Here is a 25,383-nt window from a genome sequence, read left to right as displayed (position 1 = left end):
AGTTTCAATCATTTAAAACAGCTTAAGTTTTACAAAGTTACACAATTTAAGTGTTATACGACAGTTCCAATCTATGGTCACTTCATAGACGGGTATGATTTTTTATCAATTGCAGCCGATTAGAACACATTAAGTGTTATACAGTTTCACAGCAAATGATTTATTCTTAGTTCCAACCATTTAAGAGTTAAAGTGTAGTACAGTTACACAATTTAAGTATTATACTACAGTTTCAAACTATTATACGACTGTAAAATGACTGCCGCATATGATTCTATATCAAATGCAGCCACTTATAACAGTTTAAGTGTTATACGACAGTTCTAAACTTTTATACAGTTGTAAAATAAATGCCGTGTATGATTTTACATCAATTGCAGCCATTTATAACATTTTAAGTGTTATACAGTTACACAATTTAAGTGTTATACGACAATTCCAATGTGTTGTACAACTGTTAAATGACTGCTGCATATGATTCTATATCAAATGCAGCCATTTATAACAGTTTAAGTGTACGTGTACGACAGTTCCAAACTGTCATACAGCTGCAAAATAAGTGTCGTATATGATTTTTTATCAATTGAAGCCATTTATAACAGTTTAGGTAGGCAGCAAATGTTTCTATATTCAGTTTCAACCATATATAACAGTTATTTAGTGTTATACTAAAGATCTCAACTGTTATAAAAATGTTTTACAACTTTTTCGACTGCTTATACCGTTCTTGAATTGTTTTTCAATGTTATACGGCGGTTCTTGACTGGTATACACACAAAAAGTAACTGCTGGTTATGATTTTAGAACGTTTTTAATTGGTTATAATTGTTTTCAAGTGTTAAATAATATTAGAGATGGTCAAATGGCTACAGCATGTTCCATATTATACATATAAAAGATCAAGAAAGTTCGAAAACCATTAGCCGCAATCATTTATAACAGGTTGAAACTGTCATATGATAATACGACTTATTAATGTTTCGTTATAAAAGCATTTGTTGCAGCCATTTTATATGTGTATAACAGTTTCGAGTAGAATCACAATAGTTATAAATAAAACCTTAATACATATTGCATAATATACATCATTAATGATAATTATTTTCTGCTTAATTTTATTATATTTTAATTCATTCATTTGGCTTTTTATTGTTAACCGTCTCTTGCTTGCCGTCATATAGCTTAATCATCTCTCTTTTTAAGCTTAACCTCTCCCAATTAATCCTAACAAATGCAATGCAATTTCTCGATCTAAATTGATTCTAATCCAATGTCTGATATGTGTTCCGTTTACGTTTAACAAACTAAAACCTGGGGAAAAAAAATCACAAAAATATACAATTGGTAAAATCAAAAAAATCTATAAAAATTTACTTTTAGCTCCGTGTCAATTGAGTCTCTCTAGCCTCTATGCTAACACCCCTGCACACACACACCACAAAAAATACACCAACATCCACTTAATGCACTCAAAACTGTTATACAGTTGAGCCTGTGATATATCACCCTACTACCACCTAGATCAATTATCTAAAAAAACAAAAACCAATTCTTTATATCATCAAAACACCTTTGTGTAAGTATTTACGTAATATTTTAAAAACCTAAAACACATCCTGTGGCTAACTTTTCAAAAAAAAACAACCTCTAATGAAACGAAGAGAGAAATTCTAAAACCAAATTTTGTTAAAAACAACTATCTGAAAGGGAATTGTATTGTATTTATAGTGATATATAAACATACATATATATCAAAAAAATGTTTAATTATTTTTTGTTATACATTTATCTATGGCTTGTATTTCTAGTTACTATATTTTTCATTTAATCTCTTGGCTTTGTGTGAATAGTTTTACTTAAATAAATATATGATGATTATGTTTATTTCTTCTTTGCTTCTGTTGAAATTATGTTATACTCTTTAGTCTTTAGATCTAAAATAGTTGTAGACTCATGATGACATAAAGTTCATAAAATTTAAATTTGATCACTTTCCAAATGACATTAACTTTTTTACCACTTTTCTTCACATCACTCCAATCATACAAAAAAAAAAACAATCGTCACGACTACGCACAATCATGCACTCCAACTGTAACTGACAATAGTGACACAATACCAGAGGAGTCCTCGTACCAGCATGGACACTCCAAGTCGCTATGCGAGCCAGGCGACACCGATGATTGGGATGGTGCGCCGCTTGCCACCACCAGCGGCTCCAACAGCGAGAAAATGATGCGTCGCGATGGTCGAGAGCCGCTCCTGCCGCGTCTCTCATCGACTCCTCGATCCCAAATCCGACGCATGAATGCTGGTGCTGTAGGCGGTGCGGCAGTGGGTGTGCCTGGTGGTAGTAAAAATCAAGTGACCACGGCTCTATTAGATTACCAAGATAGCGACAGTGAGGACGATGACGACGACGACGACGATGATGAGGAGGATGATGATGATGAAGGGGAAGATTTTGATTTATATGATGATGAGAATATTGTAGTCACTACATTTACCACGCCTGCCACTCCACGCACTGCACATGAGATGGGTCGACGAGGTGGTTCCGGTTCAGCATCGGCAGGGGCAACAACTACTACAACCAGCATTCGTCTCACTAGGAAGAATGATGAGAGCATCATTTGAGTAGCGGATGAGGAAGGAAAGCAGTATCCTCCACGGCGTAAAAGTTTCTTTCAATATGAGATGTTCTACTGAGAAAGAAGGTCCTTCAGCAACGATATCTATGTATGTGTGTGTGTATATGCTGGTTATATATACCTACATACCTATATAGTTATATATGTAGGATTATAGTATCAATTAAGAACAGCAAATGATTACAAAAAAAAAAATAGTTTCCAAATGGTTTAAAACAAAAAGCTTTATGAATTAATTATTAAACATATAACAACAAAAATTTGTATATATATTATAATAAAAAATTGAATAGCATATTGTTTTAGTTATAAATTTCCGTTCTAAATTTTGTCTCTTACTTACTTCCGCAATTTATGTTTTAGCGAGTGGTGTTAACTTAGTGATTAAAACTAATGTGTTCCAAAAACGAAAACAAAAACAAAACAGTTTATATTTGTAATTATTAAACTAAAACTAAAACAAATTGTGTATGTAATTATATAGCCAAAAATAAGTTTAGAACAAATTTTTCTCTAAATTATTTAATTAAATTTAATTGTGTATATAAAATTTGAAAAAAAAAAAACCAAATGGTACTTAAAGGCGTATTTAGCAAATGTTTTTATTTAGTTCAATTTTATAATTTTAATTCAATGATTTAGTTTTTATTCTGTACAGTCTAAGAAATAGCCGCAGAGTCAACCAAATAAATAAAATGCTATATAGCCAGAGTTACAATATATTGTAAATTACAAATTATTTTTGTACACATTTTGTGGATAATCTAAAAAAAAAAACATAAAATAACTAGAAATAAAAGTGCTCAAAAACAAAATACAAACCAAATATTATGAAAATAGAATTGAAAATGTATTAGCAAAACATATTAAAAAATTTATAGAATGGGTAATATTTTCTCAATTTCGATTTGAATCCTAGAGATTATTGATTCATTGTGAATCTAACACATCAGAATAATAATAAAATTCATTCCTTCAAAAAGAATTAAGGATATGAAAACCCTTTATCAGGTTATGTAACTAGTATAATCGAAATTGAGAACAAGCCTTAAATTTCACATCAAAAACTTACTAATTTACTGAAACAACCTACCTTAAAACAGAAAACAGAAAATTATTCATGTAAAACATTTTGTGGGACTGCATATGGAACATCAAACCTACCTACAAACGATCTACATATATATATATATAAATATAAACTAATTTGTATGCGCCTAGTACCAAAATATTTTAATTTTTATTTATTTATCTTACTCTACCCAAGAATTGCCTTCTAACCTGCATATAATTGCATATGCATATTCATATTCATATATATTTATGGTATGCCCACAACTGTTTTCCATTTAGTTTTGGTGTTTTTTTTTTCTTAGAAAGACAATAACAAAAAATCTAAAAAAAAAAAAAAAAATAAGGGCAGCAAAACAAAACCAAATTTTGCTTGAAAATTGTCATTTGATAACCAAACAAAAAAAAAAAAAAAAAACAAATCGGAGCTGTGTTACCATGTGAGCTACAGTGCTCTATACATAAACTAATTGTTCTTTGAACAATTCGAAAATCTTGGCTTAAATCTTGATTATTTGCTTTAGAGCAAATTTAGGAACAACCAACAAAAATATAAAAATTGAAAAATGTAACAGAAAACGTTTGCAATTTTTCGTACTGTAGGCCTTAAGTTGTGCATAATTCAATTAAAAAATAATAAAATTCACCAAAAAATTAATTTAGCAACGCAAAAAGCAACATTAAAAAAAGAAAACCCAAAACAAAAAAAAAAAAGGATTGTAAATTGTTAAACTGATTTTAAATAACTATATAATAAGTGAAAACAATTTTACTAAAAATAAACCAAAAAAAAAATAAAAATTGTAATTGAATTTCTTTAATGTGGTTCCCAACAATCAAATCAACAAGGACTGGATCGCCTTTTTATCTGACCAACTAAGCACGGTCTTCCTGTTTGGTAGGATTCCTTTAATAGTTTAGGTTACATCGTGCAATTTTTCTTAAGTAAAAAAATCTATTATGCGCTAAAGTCTGCGATTTTTTTGTGTATCGAAGACATCGGTACTTCGTATACGGTGGGTGTTTTGATATGTACTCACCGCTCACGAGTCAGCGTTATCGTATTTTGACCACGTCAGAAAGCGATAATTTTCGAGGACTTTGGACTCTAATTCTATCATTCGAGTAATACGCCGAGAAGTTTTTCGTAAACTTCATCATCGTCTTGCAATCTTGTCTCCTGCTTGTCCTTGGTGGACTAGAAATTATTTTGAAGGAAAAAAGAATACAAGAATTAAAATAAGGCATCGCCATTATAATTTGTGTATGAAGCAACACACAAAACTGCGAAACGTTTTCTTGCTTTACACTAAAAACACTGTTTAGCAAAAATAATTAGACTAAAGTGTTTCGAAAAATATTGACGTGCATTATAATTAGGTCATAAAGGTAATGTACAATTATTATTTAATGCATTAAACCAGCTTTAAAGGAATTCATAGCAAATAACGCATTGCACAACAAATCCAGTCGAATTGTTTCCGAAGTGCCGTTGTCGAATCTACACGAGCATTTACAGTGTATGTGAGACGGCAGCGCTGCGGCAGAACTATGCCCTAGTGCGGAGAATGGGCCGTGCCGACCTCTGCTTTAAAGTATCTTTAAGGATTCATAATTAACTCTTTTAGGAATTATTACCGTTAATGAATTATTGAAAAATCAAAAAGAAATCATTAAGGAATCATTGAGGAATTATAAAGGAATCATTAGGTAAACATAGTAAATCATTTAGAAACCATTCAACATCATAAGGGAATCAATAATAAATCATTAATGAATCTATAAGGATTCATTAAATATTAAAAGAAAAAAGTAAGGTAAATTCTTTGAAACTGGAACCAAAATAGCGAAATAGGGATGGGTCGCTAAAATATGCATCATTGCATTTCTTGGAATCCTACGAATATATGAATATATTGGCAAAGATTTTGATAATAATAAACCAACACGTCGTATAAAGAATTTAAGAATTCTTATGGAGACTTAATTCAATTTGCTTTTGTCGAAGTGGTGTTAAAAAATCTAACAGAGTTAGATCTAGACAAGACCCATCAAGAAGACTCGCCGTAATTATTACACATTTGAAGTACTTTGAATGAATAAGACCAATTAGGAGCACCACAGTTAACTGATACGTTATATGCGATTATCATAGTTTCATTCGCGCAACTTTTGCCCATTCTTTTAATATATAATCCTTGATCAATGGAATAAATATAAGACCCAAGACATTTTCTTTTAAATTGACCATATGGTTGTCTGCTGTTAATGAATTTCCTTTGGTTTTTGAATAAAACCGTTACATACAAAGCTTTTAGCACTAAAGCTTTAATGAGCTTTGAAGTTTTCCAACGGTGTGACCATATTTTAACCGCTAAAAATAAAAACGAAATGGCGCCAATTTTTAAAAATATAAAACTATTTATAAATTTTGCTCCTTCGCACATTACTTTTTACAAAAGCTTTTTGTAGTTTTTCGCAACTTTAACCACCATTCGAAATCGTTTTTAATATACTTAGGTTTGACGGCCCGTTCGCGCTTTTTAACAAAAGCAGCGCGATCACGCAGCCAAATCCTTGCATATTCTCCACCTATTATCATGGCCATCGATGGGGGGCATTCCTAGCCAAATAAAACAAATTACAACCGAATCCGCGATAAACTACAAAATTTTACTCACGTCTTCTTCAAAGGACGGCTTAAAGGGTGTTTGAGTTCTTTGGCCTGCTTCGGTTCTAATATTATCCCTCGGAATGTAAGGCTCAGCCCGGGACCAATCTTTAGATATCGACATCGTAAATGTGGTTCTAAAATTTATGCACGTCAACAAATTATTTTGTCATGTCTAAGAAGAATTTAGATTTAATTTTTATGCTACTATATTTTATTTTGTTTTCAAACAAAGGTTTAGTTAAACTCAAGGCCTTCTATACACATGGAATATTATCAGCGAAAAGATTTCTCTTAAGTATGTTTCCGATTGATTTTTATCTAAGCATATTTGGCTGCAGATTATATTTATTTTCTTCTTACAAATTTTCAATTTAACGAAATATTACATAAATTTATTATATTTATACCCTTGCAAAAATGGTTTTGGTCAGTTAGGTCAGTTTGGATGGTTTGGTTAGAAGTACAACGGAAGACGAGACGAGTTCATGCTCGGCTGTCCGTCCGTTTGAATCAACGCAAACACCTCCTAGACCTAGTGAGCTTCTGTATTCTGCAGGGCTTCAGCGGATTCACCGGAATCGGATCACTATAGCATATAGCTATTATACAAACGTCACGAGCAGTGACTTTTCTCAATAGCTTCGTTATTTTCTAAGCTAATGTCATAAATAACCATATTTGTCAGTTTTGTACAACTGAACCAAGTTTGATCAAGATCGAGGATAACTATATTATAAACCTCCCGGTCGAAAACAGTTACCTTTAAAAAAAACTTCGTTAGTTTTGACGCGATTGATTTAAAATTCAACATTTCTCAGTATAATACACATATTAATGACTGTTTCGAATTTGATTGAAATTGGATAACTATGTATATTATATAGCCGTCATATAAACATACAACAAACTATTAAATTAGATTTCTTAGTCTATAGGTAAGTTAGCTCCAGCCCTCTGGATTTTGTTTTAAATTATTATATTTAAACTAACGGAAACTTAGATAAATCTAGTAATTCTCTTAGAGCCCAAAAGATTTCAAGCTTCTCCGCTCGGGTAAGTTTTTTTTTGGTTATAAGGAATATTTTAGACAAACATTTCTAAAATTTACACAAACTTGTTTTAGAACTTTTTAAATACAATATGTATCACCAAACCACAAAAGAAACTGTAAATAAATTATTCATTATAAAATATTTTTTTTTATTATATTTTTTTACCTTTAAAGTGCATTTTGACCTATTATTTGACCTATATTTTCCATTTTGTCGCAATAATTTTAGAAAATTTTGAGAGGAAAATAAATTGATGAAACATGTGACTTTGCAAGCGCGTCAAAATACACATACGAAATTTTAAACACATCCTTAAATATCCTTTTAGACGATTAGATGATTATATATTTAGATCCAATTCAAAATTTTCAATTGTACAAATTTTAAATAAACTTGATCACTCATATCTGGTGACTGTAGCTTCTATAGTCTCCATGGTTCATACGTACGGACGGATACGGATATGGCTAGATTGACACGTCTCCTTCGACAAGACTGAGATCAGGCAGCATTTCCATTCGGTTCTAGAATTCTTTATGAGTTTTGTGGATAATGGAATATCGGAAAATATTTCGACACACCAAAAATTTATGTAGCATACATAATTGGGATGGTGGATGGTAATTCGTGATGCTGGATAAGTCCTAATGCTAATATGTTTAGAGACCAAGTCACAATATTCAAAAACTAAGATGATACTCATGTAAATAAATTAGTTAAATCCGTTGTCGTGGAAGGCATTGGACCTCATTCCCAATAATTTTATATTTTAGTTTAATAATTTTATAATATTTATTAATAATAATACAAATTATCAAGTTACAATGCGACTGTTTTCCATCACGAATCAATAAGAATGAATAGACCAAAGAAAGAGAATTCTGGCTGGCGGCTTACAGCCAATAATACCAATAATACCAACTATATAACCCCCGACATATGCGATCGGCATGTTTCCACATAGCAACATACTCTTATTAGAAGTATTAGGAGTTGAATTGACAATTACCCGTGCTCACATAACAACATATCATAAATTCGAAAGTCATATGAGTTAATTTATATCATAAACATATATATGTCTGGTTACCCAGAACCAAAGCCATGAAACCTAGACCCATAATTTTATAGTCGATCGACTAAATCATTATAAAGAAAGAGCAGTCTCAAGGATAATGTATATAAGTTCTACCTTGGTTTTATATACATTTTATGTACTTTATAAGTTGTATATAGTCACCCAGCAAGTTATTTGTTCATTTTTACCTGTCTGGTCAATCTAACGTCCGATGCGACCTCTGAAACTTTTGTTAAAACAAAAACAATAAAACAACAAGAGGAAAAAATTCCGCCCCAGAATAAACTTACTGAATTTTTACTCTGTTTGGGACCGGGACCAAGCGGGTCGCCTGCTAGCCCCCGCGTCATTCCCGGCCATCTTGGCATAGAGCAAACACTCTGAAATGTTTTGGAAGGCGTTTCCTTCATGCAATAACCAACGAACCTGTGCAAGTAAAGGACACTGAAAGAACTGCAAACTGAAAAACAAGAGGAGGTTGAAGGAAAAGAACAAGGGAAGATGGAGACCGAGGCGGAGAAGTAGAAAAAGACAAAAGGCAAAAAGAAGTATAACAAACTTTAAGTCAATACACCTACAGAGAAAACAATATAACAAAAAAAAAAAACCCAAAGACGAAACAACAAAAATAATACAAAATTAAGTAGGAGAAGAAGAAGAAGAGAAGGAAAACAACAGCAAACTCAGTCAAACCCCCCAACCCCGCTGGGCATAAGTAAAACAAAACGTTTTGAGGGGGTTGGTGGTTGGGTGGGTGGGTTGATTGGGTGGTTCTGTTAGGTGGATAGAGAACAGTAAGGTAGGGCGGAGGGTGAGGGTGAGGGCGGTAACTGGGTTGGTTCGCTCAGTGGATGGTACGACCAAAACGTAAATCAAACAAAAATAAACAAAAATAAAACAAAGCAAAACAAATAAAATAAACAAAGCTACGCACAAGTAACAGACGATAGACGATAACGATGACGACGACGATGATCATGACAATGATGATGATGATGATGATGATGTTGACGATGAAAATAACAGACTGGAAAATCAAACAATAAGTAAATATGCCTCAAGTAATACTCTATTCAAGACCAAAGAGTCCCAAAACCACCAATCGATATAGATCTCACTGAACCAATTGAAAAGATTCATTCTGATTGTTCAATTTCCAAAGAAAATCCAAATGAAATAGGTTAATCGATATTTTGTTCCATCATCTCTAATCTTTCATAAATTGTATTATAGTTTCCTTGGAAGAAGCTATAACTATCCAATGATATTAAGAAAAATTCACTATCTAAACTTTATTTAAAAATGGAAACAAGAAAAGACATCAATTCCGATTACAGCACATTTTGGAATCGAAAATCAGAACAAGGAAATCGGATCATATTTCATATTTTTAGTAAGGTAACTTATAAAGTACTTTTAACCATCGTAACACTCATAAAACATATATGTTCTTCTTTCTGCCGAGCATTTGAACAAACATATGTATGTATACCAGACTTCAAAAGGCCAAATATTCATAGTTTTTTCTTAAAATTTTTACATTACATATACCAGACTCCGATTTTTCTAAATCCCCGTCGAATAATATTTTTTTTTTTACTATTCTCCGTCAAATAATATATTTTTTATAAAACCTGATAATAATTGGATAAGTTTCAACGTTTCACACAAACTGCCATTTTAATTATCCGATCCAGTCGGTTTTACATGCAACAAACAATATCTCATTAGGAAAATTGGTAAAAATAGTCCCAATCGTTCGCCGATTTTTCCTATAGCACTTAATGATATAGTAGTCCGATCCGGATGATTTTCATACTTCATCTCACGCAGAATATAAAATGCCTAAATACTTAGTTTCAGCCCAATAGCTTTAAAATTGGCTGAGTAAAAGACATAGCTTATTGACCCAGCTTCTCATTGGGTCGGAAACGTCTCCTCTGTGTTACAAAGAACTCACCAATTTTATAATTACTTCTGAAAGGGTATATAAGATCTTAAATATGTACCTACATATGCATAATTTTTTTATGTTTATAAAAAGGATGGGTAAATTTTAGCATAGCAAAATGATATAGACCATCCAAACACGAAATGATGGTACTTTATTTCAACAATATTTTTTCTATCTCTCCTGTAAGCGATCATATTTCAGATACTATTTCCTTTAACCTAAGATACCTATTTAAAAAAAATTATAGTCTCCAAGATCTCAGGATTCATACTCTTCTTCTGTAAACGTGTAAAGCAGTGGTCGGCACGGCCCATTCCCCGGACTAGGGTCTAGCTCTGCCGCAGCGCTGCCGTCTCACATACACTGTAAATGCTCGTGTAGGTTCGGCAACGGCACTTCGGAAACAATTCGACTCGTGATTGTCAGAAAAAAATTATTATCAAAAAAAAGTATAGATACTCGTAATAACAAATACGGCGACAAAAAATCATTTTTATCATGACTAAGATATGATTTATAATAATACTAGAAACCCTGCCACGCTTCGCTGTGCCTGCTTTTGTAAAATTAAAATTGCGACTATAATTTGAGATTTAAACTATCCTATCTCTCAAGTTAGATCGAACTGCACATGGTGTGCGAGTTTTATTATAATCGTCCCTTTAACTGATTTTCGGGTTGTTTCTATGAGAGTTACATCTATGATATAGAACTTTGATATAAAAAACTTTATAAAGAAACGAAATACAGGAATACATGTTTCTAAAAAAATTTTAATTCAATTTCAATGGCAACTATGATTTTTTACTGGCCAAATCCAATCAATGAACACTAGAGCAATAGAAGGGTGGTTCTAAGGCTAAATAATCGAAATCGTGAAAATCAGAAAAAGAAAAATTATTTTTTGTTCGAAATTTTAACTGATCCCGAATATTATAATCATTAATAACTAGTCGTCTTAATCAAAATGAATTACTAAATGTATTTTTCGATGTGAGCGCTAAAACTAATAATGGTCAAATATTATGATCTCTCATAGGAATTATAAACTTTAACATATTCTGCATGGGAAAGACTTTAAGAAGCTCCTATTTTGCAATCAATTCAACTGTATTGAAAATATTAAATGATTGAATAAAATTTCAGGAAAATATTTGCCGTCGATTTCTGGAGGGTAAAAGAAACAATTTCGCTCCCGATCTCTTCTGTAGTTAGAATCGGCATCTCTTACTGCTCAGGAGTATACATTTTATGATGAGGTCCATCTCAGATTTACAAAGTTTTCAAGAATTTTATAATACCCTCTGGCAGAGTATACAAATGAATGGCTAGGCGAAATCAAAAATACTTTCCCTAAAGGGCATTCAGAACAATGCTTAAATACAGAATAAAAAGGAAAAACAAAAACATAGCAATGGGCATATTGAAAGAAGGAAGCCAAAGTAAGAACATTCACACACAAATACATGCAGAAGACCACCCAACCACCCACCCACCCACATACACACACACACACACACACAACGAACAATGATGATGATGATGATGAAACAAACGAAGCATTTTCCGTTTTCTAAAACAAACATTTGCAAATGTTCTCAACAAACTTTTTTGGGCCAACAACAGGAACAACAACAACAGCAGCAGCAACAGCGGCCAACAACGAATAAAGAAAGTCGCATAGGAGGAGGAGAATGGGAAGGAGAAAACAGTAGAAAACTGGGCTTGGTTGGGCAAGATGCGAAAGCGAGAAAGAGAGAGGGGAGAAGTTGGGTGGGAGTTGCCAAACGCAAACACACAATTACAGTTACAGTTGTGTTTGTGTGTGTGTGTGTGTCTGTGTAAGCAAACAAAACTTCCTACTTTAGTCCAACACACCGCACTTCTTCCCTACACCCCCACAATGTGCATTGCCACTCTCTGTCTCTCTCTCTCTCTCTCTCTCTCTGTCTTTCGCTCATGTGCAATTGTATGCGTAAATAAGCATTTTACTCTGTCCTTGTTGTTGTTTTAGTTCTATTTGTTTATTTCAAACGCTGTCACGAACGACGTCGACAATGCCGTTCGCTGCTGCGACTCAGCGGCTTCCCAAACCTCCCGCCCCCCACTCTGCTCAATGGCGACCCCCACACCCACACCCACCCACCACCCCCACCCCAACGGCACGACTCCTCTTGCCATTGTCGTTGTTGTTCTTTCAGTGCTCATTAGTCGCATTCGGCATTGGCTCCTTGTTGTTTGTATGTTACTCTCTACCATCCCCCCTCTTACCCTCTCCCACTCTGTGTCTGTGTGTGTGTGTGTGTGCTTGTTTGTCTTTGTTTGTTTTAAAATTTCATTGTATTCCGTTTTGTTTCAGTCGCTGGCCTTGCCATGCCCTCCAATAACCTGCAATCCACAATTCTCCTCCATCTATCATCTTCATGGGTTTTCTTTCATATCTTCTTTTATTTATGACAATAGAATTCTACTTCCAATTGTAACATTTTCCAAAAGGCAAATTATTCCCCAACATAAAAAAGAAACATCCCTGTTGGATCAAGTTCCGAAGTTCCTTAAATTTGAATTAGAAAACGCTTCCTTTGATTCTGGAAACAGCAAATCGGGGCACGAAGTGTCCTGTTATAACTTACTACTTTTTATACCCTTGCAAAAAGGGTATATTAATTTTGGTCAGAAGTGTGCAACGCATAGAAGGAAGCATTTCCGATCATATAAAGTATATATATTCTTGATCAGCACCACGAGACGAGTTCAAATAGCCATGTCCGTCCGTCCGTCCGTCCGTCCGTCCGTCCGTCCGTCCGTCCGTCCGTCTGGATCAACGCAAACTCCTCCTAGACCGTTAAAGCTACAGAGCTGAAATTTTGCATGTAGGCTTGTATATACTGCAGGCGTTGTATATCTCGGATTCAGCCGGATCGGATCACTATATCATATAGCTCCCATACAAATGGCAAAGTCACGAACAGTGACTTTTCTTAATAACTTCGTTATTTTCTGAGCTATGATCATGAAATTTAATATTGTTGAGTTAATTACACATATAAACGACTGTGCCAAATTTGATCAAGATCGGGTGACTATATCATATAGCTCCCATAGGAACGATCTTTCGAAAACAGTGACTTTTGTCAATAACTTCGTTACTTTTGACGCGATTGCTTTCAAATTAAACATTTGTTAGTTTAATATATCTGTTAATGACTGTGCCGAATTTGATAAAGATCGGGTTACTATATCATATAGCTCCCATAGGAACGATCGGTGGAAAACAGTGACTTTGATCAATATCTTAGTTTTTTCCTATGCAAAGATTGTTGGCCGTTCATTCGCAAACTTTAGCCTTTTTAGAAAAAACGTTTTTCCATTTTGATGGCTATAGGTAAGGAAAAAGTTACCAAAAAAGTTGCAAGGGTATACAAACTTTGACGCGGTCGAAGTTAGCCCCGGCCCTCTGGTTTTAGTATATTATCCATACAGTTTTCACTATTGCCTTAAAAGTAATCCAACCCTGCATATATCCTCTTCAAGAGAGAAAAAATCCCTTCCTCCTATACTATTTACAACCCATTTGCAAATATTATCTTTAAACTCTACTATAAGTCTATGAAATCTAGACAAATATCTTCAAGTAAGCTCATTCTTTATATAGCAGGGACTATAATCATTATGAGTTTTATTTTAAAACTTGCAAAATAATAATAATAAAATAATAATAATTTTTAAAATTTTTATCAATTGATTTCAAGCAAAAAAAAACCATGTTTGATCGAAAAAATGGTTGACTAAGATAATTAAAAGTAAGTAAAAAATTATAAATTTAAGATTCGATACTTTTTGTGTTGAGAATGCTTTTGGAAACTAAAATAATTACGTATACGCAACGTGTGTCACTTAAGCTAAAAACATTCCCAAAGAATATAATGATCTAGTTGATGTTGGATGTTGAAAGCTGAAATATTACAACTAGAAGGATAGTCCCAGAAAGAAGTAACTGGTATATAATTTCAAATTTTGACCACATGAAAGATATAAAAGGTTTGAAAAAGGTTATAATTTTAGCTTAAATATAAAATAAATAGTGTTTTGTTGAGTCGGCAGTTATCTCCTAATAAAAAACTTCAATAATATTTTTTTGTTTTCTTATTCCGATATATTTCTGTTGCATTCCGGCAACCTTCTTCAAATAAAGTATAAAACTCCATGTCATACGATGCGGACGTACATATAAATGGTGAAAAACCAAAAATATAATTGGAATTTTGCTTAAGAGACATCTAACTGGATGACTGTTAAAATTGATCTCGAGCCTGTTATAACTAATCTAACAAAATGTTAGATAAATTATTAATCAACTTTCGAATGGTCAAAAAATAATTTATAGATCTTCAAAACCACCTACTTCAAAATTCCAATAAACCCCAAATCCAAAAATAATGACAAAATCAAAAAACTGAATCCGTCTAAACCACATGAACCGAAAGGTAATATTACCACTGAAGATGACCTCAGGCCAAAAAGAACCTTTGTCTGATGTGTAGTAGGCTACATATAAATCCCCTGGTCTACGTATATAATACTTATTTGTTTAACTTAATAATAACGCTAATCCAACACACATATAAAATAACCGTATTGTATAAACGATAACCTGTATTATGTAGCGATTAAGTTATATCGATATCAACGCTGTGATGTCGATGACTTTTAAAAGAGACAACGCTGATACCTTCTTCCTATCTGAAAAGCTTGCAGCGACCAGACGTGTATTTTAGAAAAATATAAAATATTAAGCCATCCATTGTGATTTGAGATTAAAGCTGAGAAAATAAAAAACGACTATAACTCTTACAGATGCAATGTTTATTAATTTACATTTTCTTGAGAAAGTCCCATCAACAATTTTGAAGCTAATTGGCAGGGTATATGCAAGGATTCGATTATCAGATATCCAAGAAAGCTGAGAACGCCAAAAACATTAAGAACTGGTTTCAAATTACTTGGGCGATATGATTTATTATTTATGTTTTATTATTATGGGTATATTTTAGTAAAAATTTTTTTTCAAGAAGAAATTTTTGAAGAACAACGGAGCAAAAGTCATTAAAGTTTTTTATACGAGGAATTTAGAATTGACAAATAAACATACATATTCTAATATTTGAAATATAGTCACATTTATACTCACCTAGTTAAAATCGATTCATAGCTTTTTTTAGTAGTAAATTTTGTAAGTAAATTCTTATAATTTTAGTTTCTACATATGTACATACATATATCAATACATATACGAATTAATTATATTTTGAATCATGTTATTAAAACTTAAGTTGCAGCGACAAATATTTAATATTTCGGAACAATGACATCTGGAAGTGCTACATCTGGAAGTATTACATGATGCTCTAATGAAGATGGCTAATCTAAAATGCCTTAAAAGAAGTTGAACAGGATAATGAACGAATAAACAAGAATGGATGTAAGAAACAAGAAGAAAGAGAATTTAATAAAATATAAACAAGATTTAACGAGTCTATTGAAATTCGGAACGAAAGAAAATGAAACAATATGAAGGCGGCAGGAAAGAAAGAAATTATTTGAAAAGAGTGTGAGAAAGGTGACTAAATAAAACAAGAAATTATTTCTCTACATTTATGTATTTACTTATATACATTTCTCCACTCCATCTTAGCTATGATTATTTATACTTGTGAATATATGTATACAAACTTATGTTTTCCAACAGGAAGCTAGCCAAATCCTAAGAAAGCCAAGGAGAGAAAAAAGGGAAATCAACAGAATTTCTGTTGCTTTTCTTTGCTGTTTTTCATTTTCTATATACATATATTTTGTTGTTTTTCTTGCTATGACTTCCGCTTGACAATTTCATAGCAAGTAACTATGCAACACTTTTTTTTCCAACCAGCGGCAACTGTACTTCATCTGGATATAATTAGAGTTTATAATGATTTTCTAGCTACATATATAGAGAGAGAGACATTTAGCAGCAAATATATATGTTTCTTTAATTTTGAAATGTAATTTTATCAAGAGACACACTAGTCAAAAATATATAAATAACTTTTATTATTTTGCTCCTTTGTTTTATGTGGATCTAAATAACAATTTACATATGTTTATTAACTATTTTATTGTTATTGTGAGTTGCTTTTGTTGAGGTTACATTTGTTGTTTTGCTTTCGGTGTCTTTCTTTAGCTCACTCTCTCTCTCTCTCTCTCTCTCTCTCTCTTTCTCTTTCTCTGTCTCTGTTTAAATGTATGCATGTTGACATTGTTTTGACGAAAAATACGGTTGTCGCATTTATTTACTAACCCAAACCCAGCTGGCCAACTACAACTACAATAATATTTGAACCCAACTCCCATTGCAATTTCACATTCGGTTGGGATTTTTGTGTGCATTCAGCAAAAATTTGTTGTTCTTTTTATACCCTGTAATCCATCAGACATATCGGGTATACGTATTTATTGTGAAAATTAGAATTCAAGATTATACATAAGTAATAACTAACTGTACATACTACTTGTATGTTTCTTGTCGTTGGTATAAGGGAGGGCTCTAGTATATGCAAATGGGATTCAACCTGTTGCTTTTGCCACTTTGTTCACTTTCTGGACTTAACTACATAAATGTTTCAAATATCTGTCTTACCGTTTGTCGTTTTTGACCTGTTTCTTTTCATAAACTGGCAACATTTATTAAGGTTAATAGGAAACTGAAACTTAAATACAATGGAGAATAATATTAAGACATACAATTGCTCAGCCTACAAATACTTTTCTTGAAGGACTTTGACTCAAAAGTCAAAACCCAAGTCGTCTTTATTTTAAACTTATAGCCCCCCATAATGAAGATTTAATAACATCCAAATTGGGCTATAAAACTCAAAGGATATTAGATAATTTGACTAATTTATATTCATTTATAATATGTTGTTTATAATATGCTAGATTATTGTAGCAAAGGCGAATCTAGGGCTATGAAATAGGTCAAACTTTGCCCCTTAAAGTATGCAATAGACTTCAAAAGTATTGATATTGGCAAAAAATTTATAACTTTTCAGTTGTCAAACAACTTAAAAAATGTCTACAAGGGATGTGTTGATATGGCAATTCTGTGCTGTATCTGTCAGCCCTGAACATGTGGCAACCCTAGTTAAGCTCATGTATAATACAATTGAGCTCACTCTTATCTAAGCAACCAAACGTTGTAGTTATACACTGTTCACAGACCAACAGGATGTTTGCTCTCAGTATTTTTTTTTTATACTTAAAATGTATATAAACTTTTTAAAAAGTAAAGTTTTATTTATTTAATTTACTTCACATCATGAATATTTTCTGTGAACTGGTTCTTACAGTTTAGAATTCATTCGAGTGTATGTTCAGAATTTATAGATACATATAAAATTTCAATAGTTTTCCATCAATTTATCAACTTTGGCACAATTTTATTTCTTAATGTCCTTTTTGTATATTCATATTTATGACGATTTAATCAAGATTTCTTTGATTTAGTTAATTTTCTAATACGTCAATATGTATATTAGGGCGTGTCAATTTATATTTCAAATTTTCTAGAAAACTTTCCACAAAAAACTGATTTTTAGATTTTTTTGTGTTTAACGTATTTAAAAAAAGAGTAAGCCGTTTTCCAAATTATATTTGACTTAATTCTGAATTATTTTTCGTTGCAACAAATTTTACAAATATATCCTAAAAAGGCCAACGGGCTTAGAAATTTATTTTAAATACCATTTATTATGGTAAAAGTTTCTTAGAATTCTTCGTAGAAACCGATTTAGTTATAAATTTTAGACTGAAAATTTCCTAAGGCACATACATCTGTAAGTAATTTTTACTAAGTATAGCTTTATGCTAAAAACCATACAAATTATTAAATATTGGTTAAAAATTATGACCCAAATTGGAGTTCAAATTTTTCTGTTCTTAAATAGAAACTGCATATTTATTTTGTTAATTCAAATATGTTGGTTGGTTAGTAGTAAATTCTCCAATGAAACTATATTATGGGCCGCCGATTTCCTTAGACCTATTTATGATTCCATTATTTATTATGCAAATCAACAAATAAAGATTCTAATACAGTAAAATACTTCGTTTAATATGTAATTATTACCCAAATTAAAATTCGTTCCAGAAAGCATTAATATTTTATCCACTAAATATCTAGCGAAAGAAAAATTTAAGTTAAAGAATTGAGGAAATATTATTTAAACTGATGACAATGAAGTAGTGAATAGAATTTCTTATGGAAATCTCTTGTTAATTAACAATTAAACTTGATAGTGAGGTATATCATAGTCGAATGCTCGATGTCCCATTGTGTATATTGGTATGGAATTTTATATATTTTTTGTGTTGTTTTGTATTTTTCTTGTTTATTGTGCGATGCCATTTTGTTGTTTAAATGTTCAAGTTGTTTTGCCTTTATTACTGTAAATTTGCAAAAAAGTACAGCTGTTAACAATAACAATGACATATAAACACAACAACGAAGTAAAGAAAAACTGCAACGTAGCTGGAAGAAACAATTTTTAAATTAATTAAGCGATTTTTTGTCGTAAGTACGTTTAAGACACGTGAGCAAACCTCATTGTGTGGGTGGTAAATATTGCTGATGATGTTGCTTTTAGATTTGTTTTGTCTAGAATTATTTGAACTTGGCTACAAAATAAAAAAAAAGAAAACACAACATGGACTTGGGTCAGCAATGAACATTAAACCCATATTGGGTTCTTTGTATACGACTTGTACTTAAACTTCAATGTACTGGATTTAATAGGGAAATGAGATAATAAGGACATAGTGTAATAGTTTCTATATGTTATCTAAAAACAGCTCAAGACTCAAAAACCTTATTTTACTTGTTCTACCTATAACTAAAGGATACTTAAGAACTAAAATTGTTTCAATAATTCTTAAGAAGCTGTCAAGAAGTCAATAGTCGCAAGTCTTATCCTTCAACCCTATGAAAACTATTCTTCAATTTCGATTTATTTAGTTCTTACGTACCGTCCAGAGGGATTTATTAAAAGTTTATCTAAGACTCGAGAAGATATTTAAGCTATTAAATTTGTTATTCATTTAATTCGAGAAGAGATCTTTTCTTGAAAGGGAAGACAACGCTTTGTTTATATTCAAGTATACAATCTTAAGTAGTATCCAGTTAGATTACGACCTTTTTAAATGCAAAGTTTGTCCCAACTAAAGTAGTTTATCAAAATAACGCTCTAATAAACGGTTCCAAGCTGTTAATTTATTCAATTCAATATACACATGTGGACAATATAATAGATGTGATACTGAGAATTTGAAGTGTTCCTAAAAAAATAATGTGGCAAGTTCTTAAATGAGAAAAATTAAAAAGCAAAATAAGTAATTCCCAGTAATACAGCCGGGCCTCGATTTTCCGAGATGGCCAAAAATCAGTTTTTTTATACCCTTGCAGAGGGTATTTTAATTTTGGTCAGAAGTGTGTAACGCATAAAAAGAAGCATTTCCGCCACATAAGGTATATATATTCTTGATCAGTATGACGAGACCAATTCATATAGCCATGTCCGTCTGTCGGACCGTCCGTCTGGATCAGCGCAAACTCCTCCAAGACTGTAAGAGCTACACAGCTAATTGGATTTTGCATGTTGGCTTGTATATACTGCAAAGGTTGTATATCTCGGATTCAGCCGGATCTGACCACTATATCACATAGCTCTTATACCAACGTCAAAGTCATGAACAGTGACTTTCCTCAATAACTGTGTTATTTTGTGAGCTATTGTCGTGAAATTAAATATTTATGAATTGACAACTAACAAACGTGCTAATTTTGATCGGGTGGCTATATCATATAGCTCCCGTAGGAACGATCGGTGGAAAACAGTGACTTTGATCAATAAGTTCGTTATTACCTAGGTTTTTCGTTTTTCGGCAAACATTAGATAAAATGTTTTTTCAATTTGAGGGCTATAGGAAAGGAAAGATTACCCCGGCGCTCTGGTTATATGTTATAACAGTTGCAGAAATTTTAAATTTGTATTCTCCTCACAGCACTTTGAGATGGTGGATGGTACCAGTGCTATTTCACATCCACCATTTATCCCAACCGTTCCCCGGAGATGGATCGAGTGGGAATCGGACCTAAAATCAAAAACACTTTAAATAATAAGTAAGGAAATTGGGTATTTAAATTTAAAGTGGGCGAAATCGGACTTTAATTGCGAAGAATCGCTTTATATTTAAAGTGAGCGGATTCGGCTTTTAAAATTTTTGAAATCTTGGCTTGAGGATGAGGAGTCACCACCGTCGCCGCCACCTGTTATTGAAGAAGTAGATCTGGATAGTGACATAGAAAGAGGCTTCATAATGCGATTGAGGCCAGTTTGTAAAAAAACCTTTTTTGAAAGACTGGGACCCATAAACGATCCCGAGGAGTAATTTGAAATTGTAATTGCATAATGCTTTATTCATTTCAGTATGTTTCAGTCGATTAAGAAACAAGGCGGCTATAACCACGACACTTGTTGCCCTGACGCCGCTATGCCCGACCGTTGTAAACAACATTTTGAAGCAAATTTATAAGAATTATTTCGTCCCAAAGCTTTCGTCCGGGTCGCTATTCTGGGTGAAGGACTCATGGGTGGGGCCCACAAAGATGGCACCAGAAGTTGCAAAATAATATTGCCGAGAGGAAAGGTACATTTAATGGGTGTCCGTTATGAGAGGAACGACAACAACGAAAACTCCAAAACGGAGAGGTCGTTAAAACCGTCATGCAAGGCATGACTGTAACGGGGAAAGAAAATATCAAAGCTAGAGGAAAATAAGGAAGATATATATCCAAAATAGCGTTTTATATCTAAACATAGTTGGATTTTGGTAACTTAGACTTCATTCTACCTCTTTGATTGTGCATATATTTCGGTGAAAAATTAAAAAAGAAAAAATCAACAAAATTTTCAGTGGAAAAATTATCCGTTAAGTAAAAAATCATCCGTCATCTAAAGGTGTGTAAATAGGGATACATACTGCATAAACGTTGCATGCAGACATTTGCGACTTTAAATTCTACACTCCCAGTTGAGCATTTTTTTGGTTTAAACAAATCATCAGCGACGAAGAAGAGGCGACCGGATGCGAGACGAACTTGAGAAAGGAAACATTGAGATACAGAAGAAAATTTAATTTCCTAAAGACTACAAGAGGCAAGAGTGGATCATGTGTTCCCCCAATCATTGATCAATTTGCGAGATACTATCCCAAAGTGAAAAGAATGAATCATGACTCACATCTTAAGACTCTAGAATCAGCCACTTTGTTGGCTAGATAGAAAGTTTATCAAGGTGTAATGGCCTTTTTGGCGGTAAATAATACTTCCAGCTCTATGGCGAGTCTGGCAACCTCGACTGAATGAGTATTTAAAAACTTGCACGGGAATGGATGATGCGGCATCCATCCCGTGATGCGAACGCAGAATGCCTTTTTAAGGGACGCATTCTATTTACACGTTTGTCTGAAGTATATCGAAATGATGTGGGAACAAACAGGGCAGGGCGACTGGTTTCATTACGTAAAACAATAAGACCGAAAAGTTTTTTGTTTGGCATTTTAATTTTGGACTAGTTGGTACCGATTGCTAAATCACTAAAAATAATTATGTGTGATTAATTTAAATAAACGGCCTCGTAATGAGCACAGCAAAACATTAATAAAATTGAATTACAAAAATTGAATTATTTTTCATATTTCATTATTTATATTTCACGTGTATACTACAAATGCGAAAAAAAGGGTTAAGCTTCTTTATATTTAAATAAAGTGAGACAATTCCGACTTTAATACGAAAAACGCTCTAAATTTAAAGTGAGCAGATTCGGCTTTTAAATGCAAAAAACGCTTTAAATTTTAAGTTCGGAAATTCGGTATTTAAATTCAAAACGCTTTAAATTTAAAGTGGGAAATTCGGTATTTAAAGTCCGATTCCCACTGACGACCATCCACCATCTGTTTGGAGCGAAGGTTCAAAACGTTTTGCAGCGCCGAAATTTTGTCATCTATCTCACTGGATAGTGATCCATCCGAGTTCCGATTGGCCTAGTTATCGATATTTTGCGAATGCATCACTAAAAATTTATCATTTACTTGAAAACATGTATCGAAAACAAAAATTGTCTGAATTGTTTACATATGTATAAGTACTTACATATGTATGTATGTATATATATTTACAAATGTAAAATGTTGAAATGCTACTGAAGGAATACTTATATATGTACACGTAAGTAAGTGTGTACATATAGACATACATATATGTATATGTATGTGCATCCATGGCCATGGGCCTACCTGATGAATGGGAATGCCTATTTTAAGCCTTAAAATATGCAAAATTTTATCAATTTCTAACTATATATATAAAATATTAATATATTTTTATACCCTTGCAAAAAGGGTATATTACTGCACACTTCTGCAACGGATAGAAGGAAGCATTTCCGACCAAATAAACTATATATATTCTTGATCTGCATGACGAGACGAGTTCATATAGCCGTGTCCGTCCGTTCGTCCGTCCGGATCAACGCAAAATTCTCCTAGACCGTTGGAGCTACAGAAATTTTACATGTAGGCTAATGCACAGGTTGTATATCTCGGATTCAGCCGGATTGGACCACTGTATCGTATAGCTCCCATACTAACGGCAAAATCACGAACAGTGACTTTAATATTAGAGAGTTTGTTACATCTATGTATAAACGACTGTGCCGAATTTGATAAATATCGGGTTAATATATCTTTGACTCGGTCGAAGTAAGCCCCGGCCTTCTGTTTTTTTTTTTTTTTGTTTGCAATGTTTTCAAATTTAATGTATACATACTTGATTAATGAAAAAAAAATTTTAAAACTTCTTAAATTAATATTTGCTTGTAAAATAATAAGAATATTGAAAAAACTGCATAATCAAAATTTTTATTCGATTAACAGTGAAAATCGACTATCCGTAATGCTTCTGGTGCCGACCATCACGGATAATCGAGGCACCAGCTTAAAAAATGTAGGTTGAACATAGTTTATAATAGTGGGTATATCCCACTTTTTCAATTCACTATAATAATAGTTGTGTTCAACGATATTTAGAAAAATTTGTAACCGTTGACCAATATTTTACGAAATTTTGTTGAATGCTTTTAATATCGTGATCTTTTAACATGATTTTTCTATGGCATCCTGTATTTGAAGTTCTTTGTTTCCAAATTACTATGTTTTATTGGGGAAGTTCAATCTACACTCATGGACAAATAAATAGGTGCGTGCCTCAGGATTCGAGAACTGTCCATTTTAAAAATTATGTGGCGAGTTCTACGATCAGAAAACTAATATCCAATGATTAGTCGTACTATCATGAAGTAAATTAAGTCATTAGTAGTAATGATTACTAGCGGTTGCAAATTTTGTGTATAAGTATAAGTAAATAGTCTCAGAAAAACAAGTTTCTCAAACGGAAGTTGTCACTAATATCAAAGGATCTTGAACATTTTATATCTTCAAATAGGTATCAATCTTCAAATTGTTTTCAAATACATAAATATACATATACATACATATATTAAATCAATGAACTTTCTAGTTTATTAAGGAAATCGAATAGGCTAAGTTTTACGCTGTTTTAATTGTTGTTTTAATTCCCAACTTGTTTTATCGTTGATTAAGTGCTAAGGGTATTATAAATGTTCTTAAAAGTCGCTCACTTTTTATAAAATCCTGAATAAGAAATAACGTTTAAGCACTAAAAATTATGCAAACTGTCAAATCTCTTAATAATTTTAACAGCAAGTTCCGTTCCAATATCACTTGTTCCGGTCCAACCATTCCATAAAGTTTTCCTTATTTGCGGCACCTGATCAAATGAAACAAAAATTGATCGAAATGAAATAAAAAAAAAAGCTCAATCGCAACCTACAGCTCATCTTGCTACCTTTCTGGTGTCTCTATCCGCAAAAGTTTTGTGCAACAACAACAACTAATTAAGTTCATTGCTTTTATTTGCATATTTTTTTGCAGCTCGACAACAATAACAACGACAACAACAACAAAAAAAATGGTGGACAACAAAAAAAAACTCATCAGGCTCATCTTCATTAACTTCTCGTCTTTCTGTCTGCCTGTGTCCCAAATCCCCTCTCTCACTAGCCCTCGCTCTCACTCTCTCTCTCGCTCTCTGCCACCCGCTGATACCCCACTCTGCTCTGCTTAGTCCATCAGCTCCACAACCCACACCACGCGTTTCCAAGTTTCTTGCATTGTCTCTGGCAAAAAGCAACAACAGTCAACAAGGAGAACGTGGTGGAGAAGAAGTAGACGACAGAGACGCAGAAGAAGAAGAAGACGCACAACAACACCCAAAATAAAAAATAAAAGAAAAATACTTTTGTTTACTCGCATTGCCAGGCTTTTGTTTTTGTTGCCATTGTCGCGTTGACGCTGACGCTAGAGTTGACGTTGACGTTGACGTCGCTGCCTCTGCTGTTTACACCAATTCCACAACAAGAACAAGTTCTTGAGAATGATCGATTTGATGATACTCTATAATTGAAGTTAAATGTATCAATTTATTTAACTATGACAAAATTTAAACGTCTTTGGACCACCATATCCTTTTTATACCCTTGCAGAGGGTATTATAAAATTGGTCAGATGTTTGTAACGCACAGAAGGAGACGTTTCCGACCCCATAAAGTATATATATTCTTGATCAGCATGAGAAGCTAAGTCGATATAGCCATGTCCGTCTGTCCGTCCGACCGTCTGTCCGTCGGTGCGTACGCGTTTTACTCAGCCATCTTAAGAGCTATCGGGAT

General features: G+C 32.9%; 2 protein-coding genes across 11 annotated transcripts in view; one reads left to right on the top strand and one right to left on the bottom strand.

Annotated features, from left to right (window-relative positions):
• LOC6643896 (sodium/hydrogen exchanger 3) overlaps positions 1-2,869 on the top strand; it is a 40,987-nt gene extending 38,118 nt beyond the window's left edge. For all 10 annotated transcript variants that reach the window (XM_023176548.2, XM_023176546.2, XM_023176544.2 and 7 more), the window contains one exon: positions 2,109-2,869. In XM_023176548.2, coding sequence (XP_023032316.1) covers positions 2,109-2,637 — 529 coding nt within the window. In that variant the 3' untranslated portion in view covers positions 2,638-2,869. The remainder of the gene's footprint in view (positions 1-2,108) is intronic.
• A 3,254-nt stretch (positions 2,870-6,123) lies between these two features.
• Positions 6,124-6,638, bottom strand: LOC6643895. Its single transcript, XM_002066843.4, has 2 exons — positions 6,404-6,638; positions 6,124-6,345 (listed from the first exon to the last, which is right to left on the bottom strand). The coding sequence occupies exons 1-2, from the start codon at positions 6,515-6,517 to the stop codon at positions 6,169-6,171; spliced, it is 291 nt and encodes a 96-aa protein (XP_002066879.1). The 5' UTR covers positions 6,518-6,638; the 3' UTR covers positions 6,124-6,168.
• Between the last annotated feature and the right edge of the window lie 18,745 nt (positions 6,639-25,383).

Source organism: Drosophila willistoni (assembly GCF_018902025.1).
Source record: "Drosophila willistoni isolate 14030-0811.24 chromosome 2R unlocalized genomic scaffold, UCI_dwil_1.1 Seg167, whole genome shotgun sequence".
Lineage (NCBI taxonomy): Eukaryota > Metazoa > Arthropoda > Insecta > Diptera > Drosophilidae > Drosophila > Drosophila willistoni.
The sequence above is the reverse complement of the archived record's forward strand: the minus strand, read 5'-3'. Positions and strand labels throughout refer to the sequence as shown.

What these genes read in the sequence shown, in the direction of transcription:
- LOC6643895 (XM_002066843.4), bottom strand. Translation starts at nt 6,517, where the DNA reads ATGTCGATATCTAAAGATTGGTCCCGGGCTGAGCCTTACATTCCGAGG. An exon ending in AGCCGTCCTTTGAAGAAGAC is followed by an intron (nt 6,346 to 6,403) that starts GTGAGTAAAATT and finishes TTATTTGGCTAG; the next exon opens with GAATGCCCCCCATCGATGGC.